The 18,090-nt window shown below is 41.0% G+C and overlaps 1 protein-coding gene across 1 annotated transcript in view; it reads right to left on the bottom strand.

Annotated features, from left to right (window-relative positions):
• TTC39B (tetratricopeptide repeat domain 39B) overlaps window positions 1-18,090 on the bottom strand; it is a 136,168-nt gene that overhangs the window by 58,635 nt on the left and 59,443 nt on the right. Inside the window, exon 3 of the mRNA XM_019934851.3 lies at window positions 9,047-9,142. Coding sequence (XP_019790410.1) covers window positions 9,047-9,142 — 96 coding nt within the window. The remainder of the gene's footprint in view (window positions 1-9,046; window positions 9,143-18,090) is intronic.

Here is an 18,090-nt window from a genome sequence, read left to right as displayed (position 1 = left end):
TGAGACGCTCAGAAACAGAATTCCTTATGCCTGGGACCTGAAAGCATCTCTCCTCCAGGGTGGTGCAGAAAGGAGACAAGCTCTTGGAAAAGGGGTTAGCTGGAGAGCTCATTTTGTGATGGTTAATTTTCTAAGGCAACTTGAATGGGCTAAGCGATGTCTACATAGCTGGTACAACATTATTTTTGGGTCTGTGAGGGTGTTTCTGGAAGAGATTAGGCTTTGAATTGGTGAACTGAGTAAAGCAGATGGCCTTCCCCAATGTAGGTGGGCATCAGCCAATCCGTTGGGGGCCAGGATAGAACAAAAAGGCAGAGGAAGGGGGAACGCGCGATCTCTTCTCTATCTGAGCTGGGACATCTATCTTCTCCTCTCTTGTGCTTCTGGTTACCGGGCTGTCGGGTTTCAACTGAACTGCGCCACCGGCTTTCCTGGTTCTGCAGCTTGCAGACAGCAGACCATGGAACATCTCGGCTTTGATAATCACGTGAGCCAATTCCCATGACAAATCAATCTCTCTTCTCTCTCTCTCTCTCTCTCTCTCTCTCCCCCATCTCGATATATCTCTTTCTATCTTCTTTCTCTGAAGAACCCTAATACTAACACAGAATTGCTCTGCCCTTAAGTTTCTAGTGAATGAAGAGGTCAAATACGAATGCTAGGAGTTCACAAACCTCTCTCATGAAAATTTTTCACAAGTAAATTGCTTAATACCTTCCATATCAGTCCAGCTCCAAATTTTGTCAGTGTTAGTTCCTGAGCATCTCTTGGATTTATCCTGTTTCACCTCCACTGCCTGCCAAGTTAGCTGTCATGTGCTGCCTGGTGTCTACAGACACATTTCTCCCCCTACTTCCTCCCCCTACCTGCCCCCCCGCAAGCAAATCTCTACCTAGAATTCACTCAGCTAATATTTATGGAGCTCTAACTACACACCAGACACTCTTCTAGGTGTTGGGAATACACACTGAGCAGACCCGTAGGGTTCCCGGCTGTGGAAGTGCTGCGGAGGGAGGGCTGACTTAAAACAAGGAGACCAGTAACTAAGATCATCTCATACTGGGATAAGTGGTCTGGGGAAGAAACTGGTTGGGGAAGGGGGTGGGGTGAGGCCCAACATTAATGAGGATGCTCATAGAAAGTTCTTGAAGAGGGTGACATCCAAGTGCTGCAGAATGGAGGCCGCCACGAGAATACCTGGGTTGAGGGGAGAAGGGAGGTTCTAAGCTGGGAATGCGGTGAGAGCAAGGCCGAGAGCGGGAGGAATGAGGACAGAAAGCAGGCACAGAACAGACACCATGGTGGCGGAGAAGATGGACTTTGTTTTGTTGTTTTTGTTTTAAATAGCAATGCTATTTTATTTTTTTAATTAATTAATTTACTTTTTTAAACATCTTTATTGCAGTATAATTGCTTTACAATGGTGTGTTAGTTTCTGCTTTATAACAAAGTGACTCAGCTATACGTATACATATATCCCCATATCCCCACCCTCTTGCATCTCCCTCCCTCCCACCCGAGAAGATGGACTCTATTCTAAGAACAAAAGGAAATTTTTAGCTCACCAATGCCCACTCCCTCCCTCATCACCCCGTCCCTTCAACCATTAGGTGTTTCAGTGTTACCTCTCACCTGTTCTCTTAATTTCCACTCCCACCAGTTCTCTCAGAGTAGAGCTCATCTTTTGTTACCAAGAAATGGGCTGACAACAGATACCAGTCCCCTTGCCACAGAAACAGCCACCTCTGCATCTCAGCTGGCCACACTGGCACCTGGGTGGATGCACTTGCAAGCCCAGCTCAGAGGGAGAAACAGAAGTGGGCGCTCGGCACCTCCAAACACAGTGAACTCAACCCTTCTAAGCGTTTTACTAACCTGTTCACATGAAATTAAGACCCCCTCCTCTCCAGAATACCAGTGCTACCATGTGTTCCACAAAGAATGACCAAGAGAGCAAGTGGAATCTCAGCTAGGACTTCTCACACATGTCTGGGGGTCAGCTGTTCTCTCCATTCCCGCTGCCGCCACATTAACTGAGACGATCACCACTTCAAGCCTGAATTCTGAAACAGTCTCCAAGAATGTCTTCGTAGTACCAGCTGTGCTTAAGCGGCTCTCAAACTTTAGCGTGCACTCAACTCACCAGAGGGCTTGTTAAAACAATACCACTAGGCCACACCACCAGAGTTTCTGACTCCGTAGGCCTGGGATGGGCTCAGCAAGCTCCCAGATAATACTAATTTTTCTGGGCACCACCCTCAGTCTATTCTGCCTAAAACAGATGTTCAATCACACTGCCCCCTTCAATCAAGGACCTAAAATGGCAGCCACACTTACTACATAAACCCTTCTGCTCAGCCTCATAACACCGGTCCAACCAGCCTAGAGTGATGAGTCTGACTATTTAAAAACAGCCAAGGGGGCTTCTCTGGTGGCGCAGTGGTTGAGAGTCCGCCTGCCGATGCAGGGGACGCAGGTTCGTGCCCCGGCCCGGGAAGATCCCACATGCTGCGGAGCGGCTGGGCCCGTGAGCCGTGGCCGCTGAGCCTGCGCGTCCAGAGCCTGTGCTCCGCAACGGAAGAGGCCACAACAGTGAGAGGCCCGCGTAACGCAAAAAGAACAAAAAACAAAACAAAACAAAAAAAACCTTACTGGCTATAAGGGCAAACAGAAGTGAAAACTTAGCCCTTTGAAACATAAAGGTTATATTCCCTATAAGATAATCAACATGCCAGAATTTTATTATTTATGAAGATTTGAGGATGGGGGCAGGAGCGCAGGGAGAAGAGGGCCATTATGGATCAAGCCAGCAGCAGGCAGACAGGAATTCTGGGTTCTTTGCTAAGTGCATCCAGAAAAAGTTTCTACTGCATTCAAGAGCCCAGGAGCCCCTTTGCTTCAAGACCCTCCATCAAAAATTTCTTATTGTGTACTAATTCCACTAAAACTGTGGTCCCAGATAACCTGAGCTCAGACTCGCAATGCCATTTTCAGTTATTTACCTGGAGATGTTGTTTCTGTCCTCTGAGAACTCACAATTTATACTGATGCTATGTTGGGTAGAGAGGTAACTGGTGACTTTTTTTCTCTTCTTTCTATATTATTTAAACTCTGTTCATGTCACTTTTATGATGAAATTTTGATTTATAAAGATTTTAAAACATAAAAGTAGTGTTATAAAGAAAAAAGTCTCATCTCCACCAATTCCCAGCTCTGAAGCCTTGAACAGCCCACCTTACCTCCCTAAGTTTCCGTTTCCTTATCTGTATGATGGGGATAGTCAAGCCTGCTGTTACTACTTTATAAGGTAGTTATAAAAATCAGGTATGCTCATGGAAATAAAAATATAAGCACTTATATATACTGAGGCATTAGTATAATTATCTAAGAGTGTCAAACTGCCCAACCTTGCCTGATAAGAACCACATACACACTCATACTTTATGACCTGGCGAAGCTTCTCCACACTTTGCACATAATCTAATGACCCAATATTAACCCTATCTGCTTCATGAGAACTGTTGCTTAAAGGCAGAGAGGGGATTTTTATGATTTGTGTTAAAATGAATAGAAGTCTAAAAAACCAATATATAATAATGCTGTACTTCTAAGTTCCTTGCCTCTTTTACTTGATAAATCAATTATTTAAAATAAGTGCACACCCAATCGAATAGTTAACACTTTTAAACTGTCCAAATGCATCTCTAATACGAACTTAATTTTAAATCCACTTCTATGTAATAAAGGATCAATAGTAATAGGTAAGCATTATGAATGTTGATGGAGCTATCTAGGAAATTCACAGATGAGTTAGAAAGTTAACAGCTGTGAGGGAGGAATAGTTCCTCCCACGCCTCAGATTTCCCTGAGGCGGGCCTTGGCTGGATAACACTCCTCTGCATAACACTCGCACCTCTGCATTCCTCTTCTAGGAGGGGAGTTACCTGACTGGGCATAAGTGACCTGGCCCCCTTCCTATAGGGAGAGTGGGTACATTATAATCTATACTTTCCCCAGTGCGGTGAGCTAAGAAGGGCAGGTTCTACCCCACAACCCTCACCATCCTCACCAGGGAAGCTTGCAGTATAGCACCTGAAGTTCATTCAGAGGTGTGTCAAAAGCCCATTTCTCCAGGCATCTAATCTACATCCTCCAATACAGTCTTTAAGAATAATAAAGCTGAGAGTCTGATCTCTATTGATCTGACCCCTTTACCGATATCTCAGCTGGCTCTAGACTTAGGCCAAAAAGAGACAGTTCTTTCAAAGAAAGAACTAAACACTTAAGATTTATAGGCACAGAATGGTAGCAGGGTCAGGGTTTACTCTTCAGAGACCTTTACCAACGTGTGTGGGAGTACTCAGGGTTCTTTCCCAGGCAAATCCAAGATCGCATCTGTACTCAAGAACTCCTGGCCAACATGCGTCAGGCCTATTGATTCAGCTGTGTGGAGCCCAGAGGTTCAAGGAGCACGCACAGCTGGACAACCAGACTACAGAGACCCCCAGTACAACTCATTAACTACCCAAGGGAGAGAAGGGACCCAGTAAGTTCACAATCTGTGGTAGGCTGTGTAGACTTTTAGGCAAGTCACTTAATCTCTCCAACTCTGTTCCCTCATCTAGAAAAGGGGTATGAGGATATGACAATATCTACTCAACAGGTATTAACATTGCTGTTAGGAAGAGCAACAAAGAAGATATAAGGTCAAAATGCTCCTAAATAATGCATTTAAAGGAATAGGGAAATACTATTATTTTTTAAAAGAATAAACGTGCCTAATCTTTCCTCCTGAATCACATGCTCATCATTCAGAACCAAACAGGACAGCAGAGCTCTGATCAGGAGCCACCCCTATGTGCCACAGTGCTTCATGTCATGTCTATTTTAGTAGATCTGTTAACTAACAGCAAGGGTGGTGTTTTTTGTTTTAGTTTTTTTTTATGAATTATTTGTGTATTTATCTTTGGCTGAGTTGGGTCTTCGTTGCTGTGCGCGGGCTTTCTCTAGTTGTGGCGAGCGGGGGCTACTCTTCGTTGCGGTGCATGGGCTTCTCATTGCGGTGGCTTCTCTTGTTGCGGAGCATGGGCTCTAGGCGTGCGGGCTTCAGTAGTGAGGCTCACGGGCTCTAGAGCACAGGCTCAGTAGTTGTGGCACACGGGCTTAAGTTGCTCCACGGCATGTGGGATCTTCCCGGACCAGGGCTCAAACCCGTGTCCCCTGCATTGGCAGGCGGATTCTTAACCACTGCGCCACCAGGGAAGCCCAAGAGTGGAGTTTTTAATCAATTGTTCCTAAAAAGCACTTAGTCTTCAAAACCAGAACATGATACATCAAATTCCTTTAAATTACCTGTGCTTATTGCCTTTTCCTCCTATCCTGATTTATTAATAAATACAATTATAATAAGCTGCTCTTTAATAGCCCATTGGTATGGTAATAATTTAACCTTTGCCCAATCATCTCTAATAAAACTTATTTTGAAGTGGCTTCTTTTTAGCAAAGATTGCTAACTCCCCCTGGTTTTTCTTACTAGTGAATGTGCTGGTCAACCATAAACAACGAAGAAGAAGCTCCTTAGGGTAATGCCTAGTGAGTCAGAAAGAAGCAAGAAAGTACAGCAAGAAGGTGAGATGCACACAAAAACCCTGTCTCAGCTTTCCTGAACTCAGTCCAGAGGTTTCCTTCTCAAGCTAGGAAGGATTTTTCCAAGACGAGATGATACACATGTCTTAATAGCATGGGAAATGTACCTAGTACCTAAGACAAAAAGGAGGTCAAAGAAAACTAGGATGAACTCTATATAATAATGTCTGGGTTAACTATCCTGCATTTCTTTTTTCTTTCACTATGGTAGCACACACATAATTAAAAATTTACCATCTTAACCATTTTTAAGTGTACAGTTTAGTAGTGTTAAGTATCTGTACGTTGTTGTGCAACTAACCCCCGGAACGTTTTCATCCTGCAAAACTGAAACCCTATACCCTTTAAACAGCAACTCCCTCTATGCGGTATTCTTGACTAAACAATCCAAGAGAGGGTCCCTCCTTTCTCTCACAAGCCTCTAGTCAAATTTTGCCCATAACCTTAATGATTTAGCCATTTGAAAATCTCATCCTACTAAACAGTCTTTAGAACTCAGGCTTCCGGGTGACCAGAACTCCTTGCATAACTCTGGGATTCGCATATGCCAGCTTTCGTCAGGTAATAATTAAAGCTACCAATGGTCTGTGCCCATGCTGAGCTATGATCTAGGCTTGATAAGTGAAGTATTAAAATGTTTGTAAATGGGTTTCCCTGGTGGAGCAGTGGTTGAGAGTCCGCCTGCCGATGTAGGGGACACGAGTTCGTGCCCCGGTCCAGGAAGATCCCACATGCCGCGGAGCGGCTGGGCCCGTGAGCCATGGCCGCTGAGCCTGCGCGTCCGGAGCCTGTGCTCCGCAACGGGAGAGGCCACAGCAGTGAGAGGCCCGCGTACCGCAAAAAAAAAAAAAGAAAGAAAGAAAAAAAAAAAGAACCCATGGTTGTCAAAGCACTTTGTAAGACTAAACAGATGAGAGGGATTACAACCAGGGAAGCAAATGGGTTCATCATTAAAGATGCTCTGGCCAGGAAATGAGGAGATGGAGCATCAAGATGCAGATCAACCACTGCCTGGCTGAGGCACCTTGGGTATGTCACCTGCCATCCAGGATTGCTCGTTTGTGAAATAGTGACTAAACTCCCTCCTTGACTGCCTCACAGCTTTGTGTGGAGGAGCAATACACCGGGTGTCAGTGGAGCAGTCACATGGGGAGTATACATTAGCTAGGGCGCCATTATGCTCTATGCGGTCTAACTACCCACAGACTTGCTCAGGTTAGAAGCATTGCTCAACTTTGCAGATGTCCTTCTGGGCTGCTTCACAATAAATTTACAAGTGCTTGTTTTTACAAATGCATTAGAAGACCTGTTGATTGAAAGGCAGAGTAGGAATTTTTATTGTTTCATTTTTTTAAAGAAAAATCTTAATTTTAATAATTTAATTTTAAAACGAAACCTACAAATGCTAATACTATACTTCTTACGTTTCCCTCCTGTTTCTTCCTTTATATGTCTTTAAACCTTTTCCTCTCTGCCCTCTTTCCAACTCAGAAAACGCACAAATCTCACTCATTTCTACTTAAAGTAAAACCAGCCAAAAAGATAACTTTCGATTTTGTTTTCTCTCCTGAACTTCTCCCACTCCTTCTCTTCATAGGCAAAAGCTTCAAAAAAGAGTTGACTCTCACTTTCCCTACTTCCCCTCCTCCCATTCATCTTCCACTGCAGCCTGGCAAGGAACCCTCTAAGCTAAAGGTCTATGATGACCTAACTACAAAATACAAAGGATGCTTTCCAGCCTTTATCCACGTAGACCTCTTTGCAACACCTGGCTCTGCTGACCTCATTCCAGAACTCACCCCTCCCCAACCCCTTGCCCACCTTGCAGCTACCATCTCATTTAATCGTCCTGTCCCTCAAACCTCCATAGCTCTGCATGAAATCATTCCATTAGCTGCTCCTTCAATGTCTGTGTTCATGGGGCTTCCTTCCTTCACTCTCTTCTCATTTGTTTTGCTCTCTCTTGGAAAGAGCACGTACAGTTCATGCCTTCAGAACTACACATATGCTGAAAATTCCCAGTCTACCGATACAACCCAGAGCTCTCTCTGAATGCTATGCCCTTAATTTATCACTGCTTTCAGTAATATTTTTTAAATTTATTTTATCCCAGCTTTCAAACTCAGCATTATATAAATGTTGATGCAGTGGTTACCTAGGAAACTATCAGATCAGTTAGAGGACAACTATGAGGGAGGAATACATATTTCTGAAGATAGCTCAGATTTCCATGAGCAGAGACATATGAAATCAAAAAGTAGTGTGGAAAATAAACGCCTTCAGATCCTGAGAAGTTATTTTCAACTTCATCTCCATTCCTCAATCCTTATAAATATTGCACCGCTTCCTTATATTGTGAGGGTTGAGTCCTAAGACAAACCGCCAAGCCCATGAGTATTGTGAACATACTCAAAAGTAGCTGAAATTTCAAATGCAAAATCTAAAAGGCCGAAGACGTGCTGTATAAAGTTTAATAAACCCGTAAGGATAAATGGAAAGCACTTTTTCATGGTATAAAATAAAGCTTTAACAAAGTTGCCTTAATAACCGAGAAAGGAACAACTTACATATTCAAAAAGTGACAACTGGCTAAAATAATTCTAAAATGGGCGTAAAGGAACAGTACTTAGCAATCAAATATGATATTATAAAACACATTCAGTGGAAAGGAAAAATGTCACGATGTATTATGCTTTGAAGTGGGTTACCAAACAGTAAAATTAATATGATCCCAATTTAGAAAAAAAATTAATATCTCTATATATGAAGAGAAAAAGAAAGAATACACACCCAAAAAACAGTTATGGTGATGGTAATACATATTTTATCTCTCCTTTGTGCTTTTGTATATTTCCTGAATTTTCTATGACAAATGCTTCTTAAATGCACTTTTCAGCCAAAGTTACAAGAAGAATACAATTGGAAAAACAATCACAATACAATGTTCAATGAAAAAGGTATGGCTACATCTATATCAAGGAGCACATGCCTAGAGAAAAGACTGGAATGAAATATACCAAAATTCTAACAGTGCTCATAATTCTTCTTTCCTCCATCTTGCCCGATGCTTGGCGATATGGTTACATTATTTCATAATAAAATAAATGGTTAAAATTTTAAAAGATAAAAAAAGGCTCAAGAGGGAGTTGTACCCCAAGAGTTGAATTTGGTTTTGTTTCTGCTTTTATGTAACAGGGTGACCTACTCACTAAATCCCTTAGGAGCTCTGAGACTCCTTCCCTAATTTGTAAAATGGGCACTTATACCTGCCCAGGCCTCTCTCCACCCTACCCATTAGTAAAACACAAAGCTCTATCTAACATCAACACTGCAATTTACCCAAGGGTTGGACTGCTCTCCCCAGTCCCCCAGGAACACCCGCACCCCCCCCTTTCCTGACCTTTTCACATTAGATGTTCGGTGCTGTCCGGATGCCTGTTTTGTATCAAACGATGAGAAGTGTTGGCTGCTTGTTGCCATATCTACACGAGAAGGCCTGTTAATAAAAAGGCAGTGAGGTTGTTACTTCTTTGTCTTACAGGAAAAGTCTACATAGATTAAAGTATACAACACAAGTCCTTCAATTATTTATATTATCTCACTTCCATTTCTTATCAGTTTTGAAAATCAAATAGCAGAATCCACTCAGTTACATGGTGAATATTCCTGAAATACAGCCCCAATAAAATAAACTTATTTTTCTTTATATTCCAGTACACAAAAAAGAAATTAATGAAATCACCCCCCAAAACTCTCCACCCAAAGATAACATTGTAGCTTGTATATATCCTTCCAAATCTTTTCCCTATCTATCTGTCTATATTTTTCTTGATTGAAATGGAATATTACTGTAGGGGAGGAAAAAGTTTTTGTCAACCCTCTTAGGGTCACTGGCTGGGTCTGGAAATTAAACTGACAAAGACAGATCAACAAGAGAAAAGCACACAAAGTTAATTGAATGGTTACATGTACGTGAGAACCTTCATAGGACAATAAAGACCCAAAGAAGTGAGCAGAGCAGAAATCTTTTATACCTTTCTGACAAAGAAACAATACATTTGTCAAGAATTGGAAAAACAAATGGTGAAGGCCTAGGGGTAAATGGTGAAGGAATAGCTTGGAATAAATAAGGGTTAATTTAACAAGATTTGTCTGCAGACTCTGAGCTGTACACGAGTCTGTCTCCAGTAAAAACAGAATTTATGTCCCACCTTTAGATAGAAAGAGGGAACTTTTTCAGTGTTTACTGCTTCTTGATTGCCTTCAGCTCAAAATGATTTTTATGTCAAAGAGGCATACATATTTTGGGATAACATATTCTGGTTTCCTTTATTATTTGCTTACTTTATCCTGAATCTTTTCTTCTCAACAAATACAGAGTTGCTCTTTCATAGCTAGTGTCCACATAGCAGTCTACTGAATAGAGGTAACATAATTTGTTACCTATCCCTCATTTTGAGGCATGCTAGTTGCTCCCAATGTTTGGCAATTATCAATACAAATAATACTGCAATAAGCCCCTTTACTCACTTGCCTGATTATTTCCTAAGGATAAATTCTGGAGTGAAAGGGCAAGTATTTTGTAAAATATCTTATGTTTTAAAAACTGCCTTGTTTCCCATTATATATTCATACCACAGAATGCTGAGGTAACATAGAGGAGCTGGAGACCAATCTGGTTTGCAGAATCTTAGGCCACATTTTGACCTAGATCTATCGCAGAGACACACGCAGAGGCAAGCCTACTGGAGAGAAGGAAACTTCCATAGAGCTTAAGAATAAGCTCTGCCCTGTATATAACAGAATCGTCAACCTCCCACTGACGATTCACCTTAACTGTCCACAGCCATAGAGAAGAGAGGAAAGGGTTATTGACCATCCCTTTAGGAAAGCTTCTTTTTTTTAAAATTCTAAGATGTCAATGCCCTTATTGTACATTAAGTGGAGTATGATTATATTCTACCTTCAGACTTCCCAATACCCGGTAATATTTTATATTCAACATTCATCTTTTCTTGAACACGTCAAGTTTCCTAAATGTCATATATCAGCTTAGGGGAAAATCAAGGTTCTTTTCACAAGGGTGGTTGGGTGTGGGTGATGGGAGAAAAGAAAACGCCACGGTTAAGTGGAAATGTAGCTTGAAGGCATGTTATTTTCTATCACAAGAACTTCTTACCAGGAGAATGGAGGAAGCCCTAAGCACTTAGGTAAACAAGACTCCAGGGTACTGACTGACATCTCAGTTTACAAGCAGGGAAAGAGGAATAAGATAGATTCAAAGGGCTGTCTAGCCTTTCGGACCATTCTTGCCTATCTGTTCCCTTACAGATTCATTTATAAGGGCTAGAAAAATATGTTCTCTGAAATGTATATAAAAATGTCCCCATTTCTCATTTGCCTTATCTTTAATTTTAAAATTCTCCCCAATATTGAAATTTTTATATAATCAAAATTAATATTTCCCTTTAATATTTCTGATTTTGAGGGCATACTTAGGAAAACCTCCCCTCCACAAAGATTATATAACATAATTTTACCATGCTGCTTATTTTTTTAATATTTAATGTTGATCCATTTATAATTTGAGTATATGGTACAAGATAGTGCTGTGCATTTTTCTTAATCTTTTGCTATTTTTCCCAAGATAATTTTTAAAAACCTGTATCTTTACCCCAATGATTTGACATACCATATATATAAAACACTAAATTAATTAAGTTCTACTAAAATCAAGTCTGTTGTGTCAGGTAACTGTTGCATGTCTCAAAGCTACAATTATAGCATCTTTACCAGGCAGAAAACACTTAAATTTAGCAGAACTTAATAATTATTAATAAAACAATACTAGATATTTTTTCATTTTTCTGGGGTACAAAAGTTTAGTTTTTTATGCTTTTCTATACATGTACATTAAGTCCCAGAAATTCTACAGTATTTTAAAATTCATATTAGTATCACAATAAGTACATCATGCTGCAAACTGATTTTTTTATTCAGTTTTTTTTTATAGACCTAATTCATTCACTTACTAGATAGTAAACTACTATCTAGTATTTTATCAAGAACCTATTTTCCCCTTTTTTATGAGAAATGCTTAAATACATAGAGGAAATAATTTAACACACAAGTATATCTAGAATCCACTTTTGTGTACAGTGTGATCTACATTTAATTGTTTCCCCTATGGATAGGCAATTATCTCAACAGCAATGAATAACTCATCCTTCAGTTACTCAGTAGCTTTGAAATAAGATTTAAAAAAAAAGATTGCATGCCCACTCAATGCCATCTTGGAGCACTGTCTAACAGGCCCACCCAAGGAATATTTCATTCTATAAGGGATATATCCTTGTTTGACTTGCTATTTTCTATTGATTAAGGTCTATATTCTATAAAATAATATGTTAACTTGCAGATTTTTTTGGTCTGGTACATATGCAAATAATTTGGTATGGTTATGGTTTTATTGCCTTGTAGGAGATTAACCAGTTTTGTATATAACAAATCTTATTCAAACATTTTTCCTTCAATTCCCCAAATGCTCTTGGAACAGTTTCACCATCTTGATGATTTCCTCATTGATAAGTAAATGTTTGACATGCGTTCACGCTAAAATTATCACACTCCAACATAATGAATGACGCTGTTATCTCTAACCCAGGGCAGGTTTTCATACATGTACAGGGCAGTTTCAGGCACTCTTTGGATCCATTCACTTATTTGCCTCTGTCTGCACCATTCACACAACTTTCATTAGCTTGGCTTTATTAGATCCTATATGACAATGGGCAAGCCCTCTACTTTATTAAATGCTCTTTGGGGGAGGAGGGGTGTCTGGGACTACTATTGCAACTTCATTCTTATTTACAAGTTTTAGAATCAGTTATTGTAAAGTTCCAAGAAAAGTCCTGCTGAGGTTTTGAGTGGGACTTCATTATATTTTCAGAGATTTTGCAGAGAACTGTAAACTTTACAATATTATATTTTCCACATCTATACACATTTATTCAGGTCTTCTCTTACTTCCTTCAATAAAGGAAGGAAATATACATAACACACTGCACTGAGGTACGTGTACCCTTGCAAAGACGCCATGCTAGATGTTCCTTATATTGCTTTAGTTTTAGAATGTGTACCACCAAAGCAAGCACAGTTAGTAAAATTTTAACTGAAAAAAATGACTTGTCTGTTCCACTTCTGAGCATAACCTAGACGTTAAACTCAAATGTCAGGAAAAAAAATGTATTTTTAGCTAGAGAAAACTATTGTTATTGGGTTTATAGAGGCTAAGAAAAACAGTACCTCGTATTTCATTTACAGGTATAGGTATGCTAGAAAATGTGTCCTTATTTTGCCCTGATTTTACTTCTTTAATTTCTGTACGTTTTTAAACAGCTTTACTGATACATTATTCACAGACCATACAATTCACTCACTTAAATTATACAATGTTTTTTAATATTCATAGATAGTATGTCACTTTCACCACAATCTAATTTTACATCTTGTCACCCAAAAGATACTCTATATCCATCCACCAGCAATCGCTTCCCATGTCCCTCCACCCCTAGCCCTAAGAAACCACTAATTTACTTCCTGTATGTACACATTTGCCTATTCTGGATGTTTTATATTAATGAAATTATATAATATGTGGTCTTTCATGACTGGTTTTTTTCACTTAGCATAATGTTTTCAAGAGTCATTTGAGCTGTTGCATGTATCAATACTTCATTCCTTTTTACTGCCAAATAGTAATCCATTGCATAGATATAACACACTTCCTTTGTCATTTCATTAGTTTATGGGTATAAGGGTTATTTCCACTTTTTGGCTATTATGAATAATGCTGCTATTAATATTCATGTACGAGTTCTTGTGTGGACATATACTTCATTTCTCTTGGTATATAACCAGGGGTGGAATTGCCGAATCCTATGGTCACTCTATGTTTGACATTTTGAAGAGCTGCCAGACCATTTTCCAAAGTGACTGTGTGATTTTACATTCCCGCCAGTCATGTATGAAAGTTTCAGTTTCTCCACATCTCGGACAACACGTGTTACTGTCCATCTTCGGGGGTGTGATGGTATCTTACTGTGGTTTTGATTTGCATTTGTCTAATGACTGGTACTGAGTATCTGCTTAGCTACATATTAACCATTTGTACGTCTTCTTTGGAAAAATGCCTGTTCAGGTTCTTTGGCCATTTTTTAATTGGGTTACTTGCCTTTTTATTATCGAGTTTCATACTGCTCTAATTTTTAATCACTAGGTAGAACTATTCTCAGATGAAAAGCTTACAGCTTCATTTTTTATACTTTTTCTCTCATTCAAATCATAGTTAGCATAATCAATTCAAATTTAATTTCCCCCAATAAATCCGATACAATGAGCTATGTTCCTGCACGATGAAATATAAGCTAGCCCATTTAAAAAAGAAATAAAATAAAATTTCAAAAATTAATAAAAAGACACTTAATATCTTTGAGGCTTTTTCATCAAAGTTAAAATCTCTCTTTAGGGGACGAGAGAAATGCATGAAGAAAGACCAGTGGGTGTGCTCCAGGAGGCACCATTATGAAACCTACAGTTGGAATGGCGCTCACTGGAGCTACGACACAGGACTCCAGCGGCACCACCAACAGATTTCCAGGAAACCTACTGCTTCATATTATTGCCCATATGACCAACCTGTCTTTCTTACCAAAGAAAACTGCTCATCAGACCAAATTCTGTCCCATGGATGATGTTTTCAAATAGCCATTCTCATGGCCAACGATCAGAGGAAAAAGGGAGGTGCTACTCCTACTGCTGGGAGAGCAGAACAGCCCAGAAATTACCAGGCACTCCCCAAATACATGTTACTGTCAACTTCACCCCCTCGCCTGCTATGCTATAAGAATCAAAGGAAAGGGGCTTCCCGGTGGCGCAGTGGTTAAGAATCCGCCTGCCAACACTGGGGACACGGGTTCGAGCCCTGGTCCGGGAAGATCCCACATGCCACAGAGCAACTAAGCCCGTGCGCCGCAACTACTGAGCCTGCAAGCCACAACTACTGAGCCCATGCGCCACAACTGCTGAGCCTGCGAGCCACAACTACTGAGCCTGCGGGCCACAACTACTGAAGCCCGTGTGCCTAGAGCCCATGCTTCGCAACAAGAGATGCCACCGCAATGAGAAGCCCTTGCACCGCAACAAAGAGTAGCCCCCGCTCGCCACAACTAGAGAAAGCCCATGTGCAGCAACGAAGACCCAATGCAGCCAAAAATAAATTAATTAAAAATAAATAAATTTTAAAAAAGAATCAAAGGAAAGAAATTTCAACATTTTTTTTTTTTTTTGCCATACTAGTCCTATCCTTTAGAGGGAAGATCTAAAAAGCTGAAAAATGCCAAAGGGCAAGCACCAACACAGGATATAATTATTCTATTAGGTGAGATACTAGTGAATTTATAAACTACCCCTAAAAAATTCGTGCTTAGACTTATTAAAAAAGGCTTCCTCGATCAAAATTATAAACCTTCATATTATCTGAAGGACTTGGGTGGTTTTTACATTCTTTGTGCTTTTCCATAAAAGGAAGAGCTCAAGGAGGTGGAGAAACTTAACTTGGAAGAAAGAAGGGTTAGAGGAAAGCAGAGAAAAAGAAAGAATATGAGAGCTATTTCCAGACACTTCCCTCCCTTGTTCACTTGGAAGGTTCCAATTCATCCTTCTAGATCAGCTTCTCTGGAGCTGTATCCTACTCCCAAATGATTCAGAAAAATACATAATAGTGAGTATACAGACAGAGAATAATACACAAATGTAGCAAAATGTTAAAAAGGGATTCAGGGTATAGAGAAGTTCTCTGTATTATTCTCATACCTTTACTCTTAAGTATGGAGTTACTGCAAAATAAGATGTTTCTAAAAGACAGCTCCTGTAGCAAAAGGCAGAGAACAGAGATTAAATAGGAGTGGCCACTAGGCCTCTGGCACCTGTGGACCAGCCAACACCAGTGGAGAATGCCAAGCCCTTGGGGTCATGGGCACACCAACAGGTCCAGCCATCAGAGGTGCTTCGGGAGCAGAGGCAGCAAGGACAGAGCTCACTGCAAAAATAGCCGATGAGACTTCAACCAGAGAGCAACACCCAGACCAGGGCTCCATCCCTGTGTCACTTCCTCCTGCCTCCAGAGGCCATCCGGGAAGGAGGAGAGGGAGGGGGAACCTTTGAGAAGGGAGATGTCAGCCCGATGCAGAGTTTAAGTTTTTACTTGTCTGGGCATTTACCTCTCCTACTCCCCCAAGAAAATCTGAGTCCCTCCGAAAGAGGCTTTCTGAATTTTGAACAGATGATGTCATCTTTAATTGACAACTTAATGGTTTTTTCCCCATCCTCAAGGGAGATGAGAGTTCCAGGGCAAAGTGAGGACAGGTGAAAAGAATAAAAGTTCATTTCTGGATAAAAGAGAAAGCATGCCCAGACCCTACTTACTAAGAAAATGGAGGGTGGGACTTACTGTCTTTTTAGAAAAAATAAAGTACCCCAATAGATGCTGTTTTTCTTGCCCAGAGCCACAGCAAATCACTGACAGAGTTGGAAACTAAAATCAGAGCCTGTATCTTTTCAGCTTCTTTCCTTAGGCAAAGCAAACTGTACTCCACGTTATTTAAAACAAGTAACAATAGAATGTTAGTTGGCAAGAGATACACACGGCACCTGTTTCATTTTGCTGGGGTTTTTTTTTTACTCATTTTTCTAAATTTAAAAGAAAATCCCTTCCCTACTGGAAGGTTCTCTTATTTCTAGTGGAAAATTTCTACCTAATCTTTTAACTATCCTTCTTCAGTTCCCTACTGTAGTGCGAATTAGGAGAAAGCATGCTGCAACACAGGCAGAATGCTGGATTCTACCCTAGCTGTGCAAGCAGTGTGACTATGGACCAATCATTCACCTCTGCCAGGGGCTGGGGGTGGGGTGAGTAGGAAGCAGGGAGGCTACTGTTTAACGTGTGTAGAGCTTCCATTTTACAACATGAAAAGACTTACAGAGGTGAATGGTGGTGATGGTTGCACCACATTATGAATGTATTTATTAATACTACTGCAGTGGTGGTTATGACGGTTAAAGTTTATGTTACATGTATTTTACAACGATAAAAACAAAAACAACAAAAATGGGGGACTTCCCTGGTGGCACAGTGGTTAAGAATCCACCTGCTAATGCAGGGGACATGGGTTCGAGCCGTGGTCCGGGAAGATCCCGCATGCCGCGGAGCAACTAAGCCCGTGTGCCACAACTACTGAGCCTGTGTGCCACAACTACTGTAGCCCGTGTGCCTAGAGCCTGTGCTCCACAGCAAGAGAAGCCACCGCAATGAGAAGCCCAGCGAAGAGTAGCCCCCATTCACCACAACTAGAGAAAGTCTGTGCACAGCAACGAAGACCCAACGCAGCCATAAATAAATAAATAAATAAATTTATTTTTAAAAAAAGGGGGGGGGGGAAAGCAGCACACACACAAAAGCCAGAAGAGGGCTAACAATACATTTGTCCTGTCTACCTCACAGGGATGCTCTGCAGAAGCAATGCATTCCATTTTGTAAAATCACTTTTTAAACTGGAACATGACATAAATGTGGTGCTGATGTTGTTAGAAGAGTTAAGTGATTGGGGCCAAGAACTTCCCATTAGACAGACCACTGCACTCCTGCTACTCAGCAGTTCAAGTTTCCCTCAGTCACAGCCAGAGGCCACTTGGTGGCACTTCGCCACTTTCCTTAGTCCCTCAAAGGAGGGATGCAGACCCTTTTCAGGATGCAGAGCAAATGGAGGTTTTCAGCATAACACTGAATGGGGGTAACTGTTTATCATTTCTTTTAAAACACCACCTAAAACAAAGATTAGCAAAATAAGAAATTTCTAAAAAGCAATGGTGAAAACAAGCTTTCCTTTCATTTGTCTCATGATCCATGAAGGAAAGAAAAATTAAGGCCACCCAAAAGTTTTCCAGGCTAGATAATGTGTCTTTCCTCTGGGTTCCATGGTCAGAATTTAAAACTCATCATAGTGGGCTTCCCTGGTGGCGCAGTGGTTGAGAGTCCGCCTGCCGATGCAGGGGACACGGGTTCGTGCCCCGGTCCGGGAAGATCCCACATGCCGCGGAGCGGCTGGGCCCGTGAGCCATGGCCGCTAAGCCTGCGCGTCCGGAGCCTGTGCTCCGCAACGGGAGAGGCCACAACAGTGAGAGGCCCGCATACCGCAAAAAAAAAACAAAAACTCATCATAGTATGATGAATGGTCTACTTTTCAGTTGCTGTGAGTAGCTTACAAGCTTTTTAAGGACAGGGACTCTCTTAGCCCAGAGAAGCTCAATAAAGTTTTGGTTGAATGAATGACATTTGTATTTATTCTATATCTGTTAGCACCCTTGTGCCAAACACAATATCAATAC

Source organism: Tursiops truncatus, chromosome 6, assembly GCF_011762595.2.
Source record: "Tursiops truncatus isolate mTurTru1 chromosome 6, mTurTru1.mat.Y, whole genome shotgun sequence".
NCBI classification, from domain to species: domain Eukaryota; kingdom Metazoa; phylum Chordata; class Mammalia; order Artiodactyla; family Delphinidae; genus Tursiops; species Tursiops truncatus.
This window is presented reverse-complemented; position numbering and strand designations above follow the sequence as displayed.